The following is a 16,742-nucleotide window of genomic DNA, read 5'->3' as shown; positions in this document are numbered from 1 at the left end:
CAAAACAAAGAGTACAGTTTTGTAGGATTTCAGTCAGGTCTTATAACTTTATTTTCTTCTGACCTACATGTAAGGAAAAAATATAGTAACCTGATCAGGCATTGCCTCTGCTGCAAGGAGTTTCAGCTCCATGTGCTTGGCAACTCCTCTTCTTACAGAGCTAACTGTCCCCACAGAGTGATGAAAGCCTGGAGTACTTGGACTCTTTAGCTACTGTCCCTCTCCAAGCCATTCACAGCAGGGAATTTTTAAGGGACAGGGGTTGAAGCATCGTTGATCACACCCAGAAACATTGATTTTAATCATTCTATCACAGTATTACTTCATAACCTAATGAATGCTGGGTTCCCATTACACCAGGCACATGATTGTTAGTATGAAACCTAAAAAATCAGCTTCACAAATACAGGTTAAACTAAATCCAGAACTCCTGCTATTGATCCAAGTTACTCAGACAGGAAAATCAAAAGCCACAAAGCATCACAGGAAAGTGATGGTTCAAAGCAGACAAACACTACGTGGTCCTGGCCACCAATTCTTGACAGAAGCCACCCCATCCCTCAGGGCCTAACCGAGGAGTTACAAGGCCAACAGAAGAGACAAGAGAAGAAACTAGGGAAGCTGCTATGCTTCCCTAATTTCCCTGCTTATCTCTGATAACACAGGTAATGAGTAGTGTGCAGAAACAAAAGGAAAGTGCCGAGTGCTCTGGTTGACACTACGCATGTAGAGTTGGTTTGGTTGTGTCTGCAATCATCTCTGAGTAGGGATGTTTGCTCCTTTGGTATTTGGAAAAAGAATTATGCAAAGGAGTGGTCATTTTGTTTTTAAAATGTAATATTTAAAAGAGTAGGTGGTAAGGATAGAATTTCTCCCTCCTTATTACACAAAAATACTGTAGTGTTTTTTTAGTGCTTGGGATATTTTCTTCTTCAAGCTGGAGGTCACAAGGTGACATTAGGGTCTCCTACAGGACCCATCAAGAAGGTTGTCTGCAGGGAATCTATGTTGGTCTCAAACACAGACTTGCACCTAGTACCAGGGTAAATAGCTAAAACCTGCACATTTTGTGCTCTGAGGCACACAGGCTGCTCTTGACTTACTTTAGCTGATTGCTTCAGAAGAGAGTATTTTGAAGCAGAAAAAATATATCTCATTTTGGCTTCATTTTTATCCTTCCAGACTGCTGAGGGAGAGGTGTGAGTGTGCAAGTCCTACTTAAATGCCTGGTTACCTGACAGATCTAACCACAGCCACGAAGGAAGTGGTCACAGAGGAGCTATGCTGCCCCTTAAAGACTGATGAAGAATTTCGGCCACCTTGGCCTTAAATCCCCCTTCTGTGTGTTTGGCTGAATATAGGCACGAGCTGCAGAGGACACTTCCCGCCTTTGCCTTTCACACGGCCAGCACCAGTGTTAGTGAACACGAGTGGAGGCTCATGCCCCAGTGTCCCATCAGAATTTTAAGGGCTGCATGTACATGGTGGGTTGCTGCATACCTTTTCCAAAGGTTCCCAGGCTCAAAGTCAGCCTCCTCCAGGCACAGAAGGATGTCCTTCCATTCCCTGTGCTCCTTTCTGGCATTACAGCAACACACTGGACCAATCTTGCCTTAGAGGATTTCCAGCAACCTTTCCCCACTCACTGTGTTTCTTTGCTGTCTGAACAAGACTTCTGGATGCCTGTCTGCCCACAGTTCCTGATATCAAAATCTTCATTAATAATTTGAAGAATTATTTTAATTATACTGGACATTTGGATTTAGGGAGCATTCAAAATGCTTCTCCCCCTTCTTTGCCTCTAGTTCCTCTCTGTGAGAAACATAGATGCTTACTTTAAGACCTAGCATTTTACAGATTTGGGCTTCAGACCCCTCTCATTTTGCAATGATTTTCCTTTTTGCCATTTCATGCTGTGAACAACTCTCTTTGCTTGGAAGACCGTATTTCAAGATATTTTCTGTCTCAGAAAATTCTCCTGCCTTCTAGCTACACTGCAAATAATGTTTACATTGCTGGAAGTTCAGAACAAACACTCAAACCAGTAAATCTGTGTGACTTGGATCAGGATGCCAAGAGCATGCTTCCCACCAGTCCAAGAAGGACGAGCTGAGAGAACCCTCCCACATGAAACAGCCCAGTGAGCTCTGCTGCGCCTCACTGGAGACATCTGCTATGCCCCGGTGAATTTTACTGCTTTAGTACTACTATAATGCCATGGACACATCAATTTAAAGTGCTTACTTTATTACCACTGTCTGAGATCACTGGGTCTTGCTGAGTCTCAATCTCCATGGGGCTGCTGAGCAACACATCCTCTTCTATACTAGTGTTTGCTTCCCCCATTGTCTTCGCAGAAACTGTCATTTGTGGAGGCTGCCCAAATTTTATATTCTTGGCCAACTGTTGCTGAAAAACAAAAAAAGGAAAAAAACCCAACAACAATGATAAAAAGGTATTTATATTATGAGTAGAAGAAGACAAGTTCAGCACGCACCACAAAGTGACCAAGCTCAAGAATTTGCTATGTGATTTCTGATTTTGGATGATCAACTTGAGTTCTTGACAGTATTGTCAACTTTTGCAAACTTACTGTGAACTTCAAAACATTCCATCTCTTTTTTAAATCTGTATTCTAGGTTAAGACTTTGTTTATAAAAGCTAATTATAATGCCTTATTGTGATGCAAAGAAATACCATTACAAGCCACATGTACACTGGGAAACTAAAACTACCCCAAAAGGCCACTTTCTCTAGCCCCTAAACCCTGCATCTCATACATCTGCAGTTCTGAAAGATATCCTTACTGTAATGTTTAATTATAAGGTTTAAATGTTCAGGTTTGGCACAACCTGGCCTTAGAGGAGGCAAATTCTCAAAGGAGGGTGAGTGCAGCTCTTTTAGATGCTTGATCTCATAGGAACAATACACAGACTCCTGCCTGCTCAGGCTCACAAGCATTGCCACTCACCGCTATTGCACAAAGAAGTTCAGGCAGGGAACATGTAGTGGATAAATGAATAAAAGAGCTTTCCCACCATTTATTTTCCTTTTTGAAGTAATCTTCTCTCAAGGGTTACAAGAAAGTACGCTTGAATTACATAAGTGTAAGATGAATAAAATAAGTACCATATAATATCTATAATAGGGGGAGTTAGAGAAATTGCAGCTCTGGCTATTCAGAGACACATACCATACAGACTTTGAAAGCGAACTTTTTGCAAAAGAGTTAAAAGAAATCCTCTAGAAGTAGCAAATGGAGTAAGGAACATGTATTCTCTTCCTAAAATATTTCAGGGAATCATTCTCAATTAGAAAGGAAGAGACCGTGAAGTTATTTTCTGGATTTGCTGTCTTTCAAGCACAGAAAATTCTCCAAAGGACTTCTCCCATTTCTGTCTCGTGAAACTATGGACAAGTAATTTATGCTCATTTGAATTCTGGCAGAAAGCAGTGAAATTCATATCGTACACCATTTTGGCATAGTGGGCAGTTCCGAATGACAGACTTTTGTTCCCACCTGGATTACTGGCAGTGCACCCATAGTCTGAAGGCAAGGGTTTCACCAAGGGTTTCACCAAGTCCTCCCAAGCTTTCATGGTAGCAGTGCAACTCGCTGAGTTGAAATCTTAAGTGTTTCCATTGTGTAAATGGGAGCTGGATGGGCAGATGGGTGTGTATGAGACGGTGTGAAGGCAGTAGATCTGCTCTATGCCTGAAGGCCCTCTGACGCCAGCAGGAAACTATTTTGGAACTGCTTTTTAATTTGATAATGTGTTTTCTAAGTTGAGGCTGCTCCTTTCTTCTTCCCGAAGTCATATTTCTAGACAAATAGTTCTCCTAGGCAGAAAACTGGAACTGCCAGCATTATCCAAGCAACCACCTGAGAAACTAAGGATCTGTGCATCTATTCCAGGGTGACAACATGCACATTAACACATTGCTTGCAATGTGTTTTGGAGAAAGGGATGGTGTGTTACCCTCTTTATCTTCAGACCAAGTTCTTGATCTACTGTGTATGCAGTGCATGGTGGACATTTTTTGGTGACAGAGCTATTGTGGAGAATGGTCTGTGCTGGAAAAAGAATGGTCTTTCTAACTGCCATGAAGGATGCTTGAGGGCTCTGCTGTAAAAATGTGTAACTGTGTGCATAAAAGTTTAAAATTATGTTTTCCTGACATTTCCAAGAAAAAGGCTATCCTCAATATTTATGGAGTGTACACAGTTTGTTAATTTGTTTGTTTGTTTCCTAATTACTTCAAAGCTTTTAATGTTTATTTGCTCAGACTTGTATATTAGTTTGAATACTAAAGGAGGAACTCTGGTAGCCCTTGCATTCTTCCAGGACAGAAGACTCTTCGCTGTAGTATTTATTTAGTTGCATTTTTTAAACAAATTTAGCTTGAAAAAAAAGCAACAAAAGCTTCCACTAATAATTCTCCTCTCACCAGTTTCTTTCAGTGCATTCTAACCTCTAAAGCTGATGTTAAATACCAAATGACCAAATGTCAAAATCTCAAATAGCTTACTGTAATCACTGAGCAAATTGCAAAGAGCAATATTAAACTTGCTCCTTGTTCTTTCTTAGAATGTGCTTGTATTGTAACTACAATGCAATTATCGTCTCTCAGAAAAATTTCATACTAATACATTCTCTACCTGGTCAGTCATAAAAATCCTAAAAAAATTCATCATCCATGAAAGATAAGAAAAGAAAAAAACCTCAAATTTTACTTGTAAGAACACAAACAGACAGTCTAACCCAGAGATGAAGAGATACATCAGTTTAACCCACAAGAGGCCATAATCCCTGAAAAGGAGCATCTGCTTTAAATTTCTCAAACGTTTCAGTTAGACATGTATTTCTGAACACAAAACTATAAATCCTCTGTACTTGAGAATTCCCTGTGCTGACAGTATGTGGATGATGGTCGCCTAAGGAGGATTATTTGCAATGTCAGTCACTAGAAGTTGCAGGCATGACATTTTGTTCTTCTACCATTGCAGAGTCACACATCTCAATATCCTTTTGGAAATCTCTACAGATGCACACTGGGCTCAGTCAAACGACCCTGGCCTCTTTTGGTTTGTTCAAGAAGGCTTGTAGTTTAACAGCCAGAAATCACCACCCTGCTCTGAAATCTATCTGTCATTAAGCAGATTCATAAGCAGAAGGAAAGAGAGAAAATTTTTAGGTCTGCACCTCTCACTTCCAGCCTTATCAACTCCCATGGACATTCCCAGTCTCTCAGTTTGCAGTCAGTGGACAAGCATTTCCACAGGACTTTTCTCAGCACCAAAACAGCACAGCTACCACACAGGACATTCATACCACTGAAGCAGTGACTGAAGAAACCACACACAGGGCAGCTTTAGGATGAGATCCAGGTCAGGTTTACCTCATCCACAATGTTTTTTCCTATAAGATTCATTAGAGTTTGTGTATTCATATGCAACCTGGCTATCAGTGCAGTGCTATTCAGTGTGAGGTGAGGGGCAAGTCTGCACATCTAATACAGGCAAATAAATACTAGGAATTCAGGAAAAAAAAAAAAAAGAGTTTGCACTCATCTGATTTTTAAAATCTTGCTCAGTAACTGGACCATGACAAAGGCCCACTTCTATTTCCTTCAAAATAATTTGTGATAAAAATGTGATTAAAAAAAAATGTGCTACTATTTAACTAAAACAACTTATCATTAATAACTTCAGACATAAAGCTCCTAAGTTAAATTGCTCTGTGTTGTCTGGCACCTGCAGCAAATAAAAAAGCTCAGACTTTCAAAAGACTCTTTGCATTTGCATAGGAAATGCCACAGAACAAGCTTTCCATATTAACCGGCAGAGAGCCCAGATCAGGCTGTATATCTCCTCTTTCACTCCCATTTGGCTCCTCTTCTGCGTACATGCCTGCTTGCATGCGTGTTGGATTCAGGCCCCTGAGACCACATCATTTTATGGCTTTGTGCCTGGAGTAAATCCAAAACTGGATCCCCTGAGCTGCTTACTCTGTTCAGTTGAAAACCATTAAAACAGAGTGTACTATTTCAGCTGATTTCATTCAAACAAGTCTTACAAGAAAAGCTTGTCATATTTTGTCTTCAGCTCAAATACCTATTTTTCATATCTGTTTGCAATGCCCAAATGTAAAGAAAATTAAATTAAGTTTTCTAGTTATATATAATTGAAAATTAATGACTTAATCAATATTTGTCCTAGGAAGAGTCACACTGTTGAAATTCCATTTGGTCTTGTACAGTCTCTCAGAATGACCCAGAAATCAAAATGCCTTGGGAATAAATAAGATCAGAACTGAGATGTTCCTTGTAAATGCTCCAATGATTTGTGGCATCTGAGGACTTTTGGAGTCAATAGCCAGTTGGGAACTTTACTTTTATGAATTTGTTTCATTGCTCTTTGAACCTGTATTTCCCAAGCAGTAGTGTGGTATGACACTGAGTTCTATAGTCCAACTTTGGTTAAAGAAATATTTGTTTTGTTTTGGAAGGTGTTACCAGTCTCAACTGATGCACATCTGTTCTCATGCTGTGAAAGACTGAATGATTGTCCACTATTCACTTTATCAATTCTACTCATGATTTCATACATCTCTGTCATATTCTTATCATTCATTTCTTTTCTAGGCTGAGAGGACTGTTCACCTAATTATTCTTTCTTTGGAAGTGAGTTCACTTCTTAATCCAAACAGGAAAAACTGTAGCATACCTAACCAAATGAAACACACCACATAAGCTTTTTTTTAATCAAAGAGATAATAAACTGGAAAGTGTTATGCAACAAGTTGTATTGGTATAGCTGGGGCCTTTAGAAAGTAATCTAGGTGTAAATTAATATGGAAACCTATTGGAAATGAGGAAAATAAGAAGTATTAGCACACATGTTTTGGATATAAGATACAGGGAGGGAACTGTTTCACTCTCCATGGCTGGTGAGGCATTGTTTCAGGCATTACACTTGAAGACAATTTTGGGGAAAGTCTAAAAGAGAAGAATGGTGAAGAAGCATATTGTAAATGGATTTCTAGAGATGTGTATTTGCAGCAAGTCCAGTCACAAATTTAGATTTTGGTATACAGTGGCAATAGACCACTTAGAGAGACTCATGTGTAAAGAGCAAGGCGTTCTGCAGAAGCCTGAAGGTACTGCATCAGAGAGATTTGTCACCAGAATCTCTCCTCAAGCAAGGCAGATGCAAGGAAGGAAATAGAAGGGTTTCATTTTCGGGGCTTACTATGGTCATAGGTAAAAGACAGTCTGCCCAAGAAATGCTAGAATGATTAAGAAAAAGAAAATATAAATTCAGTTTATAAAGTAAAATCAATTTTCAAGTATGAGGAAAACAATTAGGCTACAGTGGCACCAGAAAATATTAGCAACAAAGAAATTAATTGTAAGAAATACAAAGTTATGCAGGAAAATTCACTTTCAATTCTGAAAAATGCAGAGCATCGAGTTAAAAGATAATAGCTTTGAGGTTCCGCAAATGACTTTGAAGCCTTGTTGAGATCTGTTCTACACCAAACAGAAGCAACAATAGGAATCGCTGGTAGAATACAGATGTTCTATGCACAGTAGGGGAAGCACTGGCTTGATCATCAGCTAAGATATGCAAATGACTACAAGAAATGGAATTCAAAAGTGAACAGTAATTAGGTCTGACAGGAGAAAAATGATCAGTGACATTCATTGTCAGAAAGCCAGGGAAATGTGAATTTTAAAAGTGGTCCTTTAGTATTTGACCAAGAAGTGGCTTTATGATAATCAATATTTGTGTAATAAATGGGTGTTTTATAAATTTACAGAGCAGAGGGTTTGTTTGTTTTAAGCCGCATGGCCACATGAAACAGAAAGGATGTAACTCCTGTAGTTCCTAAATGCCATAAGCCATATGTCATATTCAACATTTAATATTTCTTGCAGCTGACTGCTGCAGCCTCACAGATGCCAGATGACCCAAAATACTTTCAGTGAAGGCAAGAGACAGAGAACAAGCTGCCTCCAGAGGCAGTAGCAGTGCCACACCACGGTATTGTCACAGCAAAAGGGACAGAATGGCTTAGACGCTTCAGGATACTAATGTTCTCAACAAGCTGTTGTTTTACTTGCTGCAGTTTTTGTGAGTCTGAAACAAAAACTCTGATCATTTGTTGACCATTTCTGGCAAATATCATTTGTAGGAAGAAGAGTCACAGCAACAAAATATGAGGAAGTAGTTCTAAGACACTTCGATGGAAGAAAAAAAAACACATTAACCTATGAAAGGCAAGGATGTAAAACCAAGTTCCCAGAGTTTATTTTTATTTTGACACACTGACAGATTTACATTTTAAACATTCCTGGTGTCTCATTCATAGTCATGTCTGAGAAGTAGAGCAACAGATCCCCAGAAACTAAAAGAGTTCAGCATTAAGGGTACCAGTACCTGGGTACCACCTCTTTGTGGAAGTAGGTTCAGGCTGGCTTTCTACACTGGATCTTACAAGCTAGGTAATGATAAATCTCAGCATATCCAAAGGACAAGGAAAAGACTTCTTTTACAACAGCAGATGGCTTGAGACAACATGAAATAACTTCAGGATACACAAAGGCTATTGGAGGTTAACAAGAAGCCAGGCTTTACTTAGCCTGACTTCTAGCACACACTAAAACCTTTGAACATGAACAATTCTATTTACGGAAAGCATGATAAGATGAATGCTATCAATCTGCAAATCAATAAAAACAAATGAGGGCAATTCTAGAAAGAACTAGTTTACCTTGTGCACGTAATCATAAAGAGAGAATTCCCACAATAAGAAGCTGAAACAGTACACATGCTGGCCAGATGCCCAGACTACTGCAGAGTTTGCACCATTACACAACATTTTTTGTGGGTTCATCAACACTCCAAAATCAGCAGAAAGGCAAGGCAGAGAAGGGAGAAACACTTTGGCAGTCCCCAGAATGAGATCCAGCACCATCAATATTAAATGGCTTGCATCACTATTCTGACTTCAAAACCCTTTTCTTCATGCTATCTGTTAGGCTTGTAAGCATGGTGACTTTTCGAAAAACAGATTTAAGTTTTCCAGGAATGTTTACTGTACCATACCAAAAAAAATCCTGAAAATGGTTAAAATTTGCCAAGCTTTTGATCTCTGTTTGAATGCAGCAAATCCAGAGTCAGCAGGGGGCACTGAATCCCGGCAACAATTCTTGGCTGAAGAGCATCTTGCTGGTGAATGGAAATGGGAAGGGCAGTGCTTCCACTGCCTGGAAGCCTGGGCAAAACCACAGTAATGCTGGTGGCAAAGCAGTGACTTGGGACTGGGAACTGGTCTCAGAACTGACTTTAGGAGTGGAGTACTCTCCAGAAGAGATTACTGTCTCCTCTTATTCTACCAGTTCAAGAAATACAGATGTCCCCAGTTGGAGTGAGCCTGCAGAAAGGGTCTTCAACAAGCTTCTGATAACAGGAGACTGAGAATCAGTCTTTTCTGTGACTGGAAAATCACACAGCAAATGCCCTCTCACAGCACACTACAGCAGGAAAAAAGGATGGGGTATAGAATGCATAAAACCTTCAGACAGGAGCAATAGTCAAACTAACTCATCAGACCTGGGACTCAACTCTAAGGACAACCTAAAATTGTGCAATGGGATTTTAGCATAATTTTGTCCTAAAACTCAGGGATCAGTTGCAAAAATCATGGGTAGGGAAATTGGGACAGTTACATGCTGCGCATCAATTTTTACAGACATAAGAGGTGGTCCCTAGGCTTGTTATAGGGAACCTTTCCATGGGTCTATGAAAAAAATCCATGGAAATTTAGATAAATATATAACTTCTGTGCAAACATGCCAACAGTTAAAAGCGTCATTTACAATTTATTATGCATTTCCTTTCTGAATGAATGAGTTGCTCTCACCATCATCAGTAGAGTGGAAAAATGAATTGGATATGTTACAGGCTGGGTTCCATCTACACTAAAATGACAAAAATGAACTACCATCCTTCAATTTTAAATAAAAAGGTAAGAACATATTTGATATCAATCAGCTGAAACAATACTTCCCCTTAAAATGAATACAAGTAACCACAACCAAAAAAAGCTTATGCAAAGTTCACGTGAGCAAGAGCATATCACTGGCTATTTATTTTGTGACTTTCAAAGGGGACTATTTTGCTTTGATTTTCTTGTGCTTAGTGAAGATGTTTGTTAGCAACTGCAATAACTATACTTTTTATAGGATCTCTCAGTTAAGTGAAGGCAATAATTTTCATTGGGAATTTTGAGCTGAGTTTTGAAATAAGAAAGGCCACTCCTAAAAGTGAAAAGTTATTCATAGAAAAGCTAACATATGGAAACCAAGACAACAAATCCAACAGATAGGGAGGGCACTGCTCCTTGAAGAAGTTGAGTGTTGTTTTTTTTTTGGTTTTACATCAAAAGGACACTGTAAAACAGGCCCAAATACCTCCTGTCTTTGCCCAGAGTCAGAAGTCATTTTTAAATGCAATGGTTTCCAGACTGGAAAGTAGCATGCACCGAATCTACCTCACCCAGGGAAATTTAAGCTGAAAAACCAGCACAGAGGAATTGGAGCTGCCCTCATGTGCTTTCTACTTCAGAGTTCATCCACAGTCAGCACAGCCAGTGCTGTTCAGGTGCTCTGCCTGCTGTCAGCACCAGCAGGAAGCAGGAACAATTTAATCCTGAAGGTCGGAGCTCTCTATTGTGCATGATCTCTCACTCACCAAAAAGATGGACCACGGGTAGACTTTGGAGGTAAAAGAAATCAATGGTATTTTACTAGTCAGCTACAGAGTAACAGCACTTGCACAGCATTAAAAATTTATCAGCATTTTGACAGGGCATGTCAGCATCCTGAGCAATAAAGTGCAATGTGCTTCTGAAGGACAGTGCTTTCAAGATCTAGAAAGGTACAGAGCTGGGAATCTTACAGACGTACAAGTAAGGCAAAAAATATTTAGAGCACTAATGGGAGAGAGCTCTGGAAAAGGAGGGAAAGCAGGTCATGTAAAGCTGTTTAGAAGCAATGCCCAAATGTGTTGTTTATGCTTTGGAGAGATAAACAAATCCATCTTTCATAAGAACCATTGAAAGGACAGCAAGAAAAAAGAGAAAAAGAAATGTAATACATATAAATGTATAGTGAAATGAGCTTTACAAAAAAGTTCTCACTCTACATGCCATTCCCTGTCACCAACACCACTCTCATTTTTTTCTCTCAATACCACATCTGTAGGACTCAGGTATACAGATCAGGACACACCAAAACCATGAGTTCAATTCAAATGAGTTCCACAAGACATGGATATTTCTGCAGAAATGTTTGCAGCATCACTGCTACAACTTTCAAGACCAAAACCTAGAACTTCTGCAGATTATCTGAATTACATGGTTTTTCTCCAGACAACTTAATGTGACTGAGAAATTTCCGCAAGGCTATTGGTAGAGCAATCTATCTTTATGCACGTATAACACATTCTGGAGACCCTTTCCCACAACATTTTAAGTATTTTTCCCACTTATAATTTCTTACCTGAAGAGTTTTCACTTTTCCTAAAACGTTCTCCTGTGACATTGCTTGGATGGCCTGTTCACTCTCTGTTCTCCCATCAGGTATAAAAATACTGTCATGGGAAAAAGCTCGACTGCCCATAGAATAATGGGAGGATCTGGAAAAAAAAAAAAACAGTTAAAAAGTAAATAAGCATGGCAATGAGTTTATGAGAGTGCCCTTCATATCATACCTGCCCTGCTGTATAGATATTCCCCCCCACTTGCCTTCTACATGAAAGCTTTGAATATTCTCAGAAGAGAGGTATCCAAACATGTTTAGTTATTGAAAATTCAATGGAGGTGCACAATTCCCTCACATAGAGTCTTCCTCCTTGTAAGGACCTAGAGTTAGGTGTTTTTAGCAGGCGAGTTGAGAAGTTCAATTGATTTTCCTTGTAAGTCCCAAATCTAAATGTTACTTTTAGGATACAGAGTAGGTGAGCATGATGGACACATTAGCACACTACATATTTAAGCAAGCCCGCATTCATGCTTAGTCCCAGTGCTTGGGATCTGCTGTCATTCTTGGTCAAAGAACACAGCAGGTCCCAAACAAAAGCAGCTCTGTAACACAGAGAGAGGTAATACACTGTAGTAGCCAACTTCTAAAGAGCTACCTCGTTTAGCTGATTACTCAGCTCTTCCTATCACCATGAGCATGATCACACTGACTATAAAAGGTTATCATCAAACCCCTGAACTGCTAAGAAGCTTATTGCACCTACCTGAGTGGCTCTGATTAGCAACAAAGAGCAAGAAATGCTCTGTGTGTTGCTGTTTAACTGAATACTGATGCCAAGGAGGAAGGTGCATCATGAATGACCCAGTTATATGGCTCTGACTGAAATCCATAGGCAAAGGGATTAAAAAAAGAATCATGAAGAAAATGTGGAATTAAAAAAAAAAAATAAAAAAGGGAAAAATCCAGGCTTATGGGTTGTTACTTTGGAATTTGGGGGCATTCTGTGGGAAAAATGTTTGAGTTTGAAAGTCATGTTTTGTCTCATCTAGAATATTCCATGGTAAGTGAAAAGACAGTAATCTACAAACGTGATGAAAGCCACGGTACAAAACCCCTGGACAACTGAGACATCTTAAATCTCTCTTTTAATAATCTATTAGCAACTCTATAGAACGCATTTATAGTTCCAGAAAAAAAAAAAATCTGGAGGGAAAAAAAAATCTTTGTACAGATCTAGCCGAAACAATCTTCTACATCTGATAAAAGCATTATGAACAAATATTTCAGCCAAAGCAAGGAAGACAGTATTTACAGAGAGAGGTGTAAGTAAAACAAGAAAAATTAAAGCTTCACATATTTAAGAAAATCAGTATATTATCTTTTTCTGCCTTTTAAAATGTGCTAATTTTTCATGAAGTGTTCAAGATATTTCTACTCATACTTTGGAAACCAATCTGTTTGGAATGTATTTATTACACTTTCATCTCATTTTTTTCCTGGGGTATGAACATACTCTTTTTAAGTAAAAGCAATAATCTTTTCTTACCAAGGAAGACTTGTTATATAGGGTTATATTATCCTGGTGACACTGATTAGATAATAGACTATTGGTGACTTTTATAACAGAATTTCTTAGAGGTAACCTGAAAATAACAGGAAAAAGCCCCCAAACCCTCTCCCTCTTTCTAGTTTATATATAAATCTTTTGCACTCCACTCACAACATAATCCAATCTTTTGAGTGAACACACACAGCTCTCTAAATCATTTTATCTTCAATAAAATCACAAACTAACTGAAAAACTACTTTTTATCCAGACTTAATATTTGAGCAACATGCTTTGTTTGAAACAAACCAGCACACAATCAGACAAAGAGCTGGTCAATATTTCACTGTAGTTTTAGCCATGAAAGAGAGGGAACCTTTAATTGTTGCTATATTCTATGTTAGATTTTTGTTTTAAAAAACCACGACTGTATTGCATCTGGCTTCTAAAGGTAATACACCTTCTTTTCGAAACCTTCTATTAGAGAAACCATAAAGGTGTATTTTTAAACCCTCTTCTAAAAAAGTTTCTGTACCGAATCTCCATGACTCAGCCTGTGTACATATTACTGTGGTAAAATTGTATGTCACTGAAATACATCCACCTTCCTTGGCCACCCAGGAATCAGGCTGCGAACCACAATTTGAGAAATGTCCCTTAAACAGAGACAAATTCCTAGCAGGCCTGGAAATGAGTGGTTTGACAAACCTGAGTGAAAGTTGGCTTTTTTTTCATATAACTGTGTAGGTCTGTTTGAACTGCAAACTGTAGCATTGCATTCACCAAGGTGGGAAGGTGCAGGGAAGAAGTCTGTAGTCACAACCAAAATGGAGGGAAACATGCAAAATTTGGAAAACCAGTCCATGGCCACCCCTCCTGCATTTGCATTGTTCAGTACGTGAACCTGCTGCAGGTATGGAAGGCAAGGCTGGTGGGAACTGGTGGTTTGTTAATTACCTTTGAGCTGAGAGATCTGCTGAGGACGTGTAATCCAGGTCATGCTGTGCTCCAGAGACGATGCTTTCTCAAAGATTTTTCCAGCAGTGCTGTGGCTTAGATACTTGTGGCTTTGTCTCACAGCTACTTGCTGTGCATACACCACTCTCCTCCCTTTTTACTGTCCAGTGGGTTGGAGTTCTCATACTTAAAATCAGACACCTCATGTATATTTGTGTTGTTTTTTACTACTAATTAGTAGGCAAGGATTGCAATTCAAGCACCAAAGTGGCTTGTTTGCAAGTTTTCTTGACCTTACTAATGAATTGCTAATATTTAAGTTGGGAGTGGCCAACCTGCAGCTCTGAAACTAAACAGAATTTGCTAGCAGTTCAAACCCCAAATCTGCATTTGATCATTAGCAGGGATGCTCTGGTAGTAGGAAGTACCTGATAAAATCTGAGTCCCTGAAATGGAAGAAAAGAGCAACTTCTTAGGTCAGTGCTGGTGGAGACTGCCTGGGACACGGCTGTGAGTGAAGATCTTCCCCATCCTGCTACAAAGCTAAGGACACCTTTAGTGATCTAGTCTCTCCTCCTGCCTGTGAACTTATTAAAATATCATTTAAAGCTCCTTTGGGTCCATCAGGTCACATGCAACAGCTTCAGAGCTCCATGTGACCTGCAATCATAAGTACATCACCACAGAAAGTCCAGCCCTGCCTTTGACAAGTGCCCACAATGGTACCAGTGGCAGGTTAGGACCATGCTAAGCACCTACAGCATCTCTGACATTCCCCCAAACACCAAACTGCTCCCTCTCACCTTATTACATGGCATCACATATTTCTGTTTCATAGAGCTTAGGCCAAACATATCTGAAAGGTTTTGTCCATTTTTGTTTTCTTATTAACTTGCTAACAAAACAAACATACTCTAAACTGTCAGAAGACATGAAACAGTCACAGGACACCTCACGGTGCATTAATTCAAGACTGTTCTCTACTGTATCCCTCCAAAATGCTTTGCACACATAGTGGGTATTCCAGAATTGGGTGAATGAGCAATTCTGGTAGCCACATGTCCAACAACTGGTAAAAATAGTTTAAGAATTTTGCTTAAATGCCTATGTAGGCTAAAGAACATAGGAAAAAAATATTCACACATTGTAGTAACCTAGTTTCTTTTACAGGCTAGTATAAATAGTGTTTAAGGTGATTTTCAGGCTACTTGTACCTTCTGAAAGGTCTCTTATTTTACTCACTTGGAGCCCACAGTCCTTTCACATCTTCCCAGTTGTGAATTTGACAGGTTATATCACAAAGGTCCTTTACTCCCCTCTTTTTTCGCTTTCCTCATGTTCTACTTTGGGAAAGACTGAATTTCTTTTAAGTCATAATACAGTATGAATAATTGAGTTTCCTTCACTGCTACCAGCATTCCCATCTTTGAAGTTTTTCTCAGAAGTCTTTATACAAAAACATCCTCACAATACACATCTACAGTCTGGGCTCCCTTCGATTAAAAGGCATGTCAGCCTCAGGAGTGGATTTCAATAGATTCACGGTATGACAGAGACCCAGGCTACAATCATAGCCATGGCTGAAGGTATTACACCTTCCAACTGCCATATCACTTCCAAGAAATGTGGGAAAACAGTGGCATCAGTTTATGAGCACTTCTGTTGATAATTCTGATGATGACACTTCAGAGGTTGTTTGTGCTGAAAATAATTGAATCATCATCTGACTCACTTTCAGAAACCTGACTAAATTACATGAATTATGGATGTGCTATATCAAAATATGAAGCACTTTTAGCAAATCTTTAAAGATGTTCTCCCTGAAGATGTGTTGCAACCCAAGGATCATATTCCAGTTTCAGTTGCAATACATAACTTTTCAAAACTAATTTTCTCATACTCAGAGCAAAGTTTAATTCCATTTGCTCTCAGGGTTTTCTTTGACTCACCTGTGTCCCTCTTCAGATATCCTGAAATAGGCTGGAATACTTAGTTTCCCAGCAACACTAAAAACTTACTTTTCACCTTCTTTGCTTAGGATGAGACTGTCAAGAACTACTACATTTTTGAGAATGTATGATGGGCTCTGTGGTTCATGCAGGCTTTGGCACAAAAAGAGAGTACCAGGATTTGTCTTTATCTTGAGTGTGCCCCAAGAGCTTAAAAGTATTGCAGAGCCAGTCATCCCACAGGGTTTTTACAAATAATGAAACCAGTAATGTCAAATGGGTGGGAAATAGCACAAGACACACAGAATAAGGACCCCACCACATCCTGACCATGGAGATGACTGGACTCCTAGCCCAGATTTACCAGTATTTAGCTGCAAAAGAAGTTGCCTCAAATACACATCTCCCCTAACTAGGTTTCTTCTGCATAAAATTAATATGCTTCTCGGACTCACTGTTTAATTCAGTGCTGATAAATTAATTTTCCTGGAAAGGGAAAACACCTTCTGTTCCATTTCAGACTTCTGGAAGAATCACAGAAAACCACTGGTAAACAGATTACAGAGATATTGGAAGCATCACCATCTATGTATGAATTTGGCTAGCAAAAACCTCTATGCAGTAAACCCCTCTTTCCATTACTCATTCTTGCTAAGGTATCTGTGTGTGCTAAGAAATCAGAAAATGTGAAAAAATGTCCTTACAGCAAAATAGAACCACCTTGAGCCTACAGGTAAAGT

The 16,742-nt window shown here is 39.2% G+C and overlaps 1 protein-coding gene across 29 annotated transcripts in view; it reads right to left on the bottom strand.

Moving 5' to 3' along the window:
• CRACD (capping protein inhibiting regulator of actin dynamics) overlaps window positions 1-16,742 on the bottom strand; it is a 129,022-nt gene that overhangs the window by 15,229 nt on the left and 97,051 nt on the right. For all 29 annotated transcript variants that reach the window (XM_050338822.1, XM_050338818.1, XM_050338821.1 and 26 more), the window contains 2 exons: window positions 11,569-11,704; window positions 2,245-2,409 (listed from right to left, as the gene is read on the bottom strand). In XM_050338822.1, the coding sequence (XP_050194779.1) occupies window positions 2,245-2,409; window positions 11,569-11,704 (301 nt within the window). The remainder of the gene's footprint in view (window positions 1-2,244; window positions 2,410-11,568; window positions 11,705-16,742) is intronic.

This window comes from Myiozetetes cayanensis, unplaced genomic scaffold (assembly GCF_022539395.1).
Source record: "Myiozetetes cayanensis isolate MyiCay16 unplaced genomic scaffold, myiCay2020 scf7, whole genome shotgun sequence".
Taxonomy (NCBI): domain Eukaryota; kingdom Metazoa; phylum Chordata; class Aves; order Passeriformes; family Tyrannidae; genus Myiozetetes; species Myiozetetes cayanensis.
Note: the sequence above shows the minus strand (reverse complement) of the source record. Positions and strands in the feature narration are given on the sequence as shown.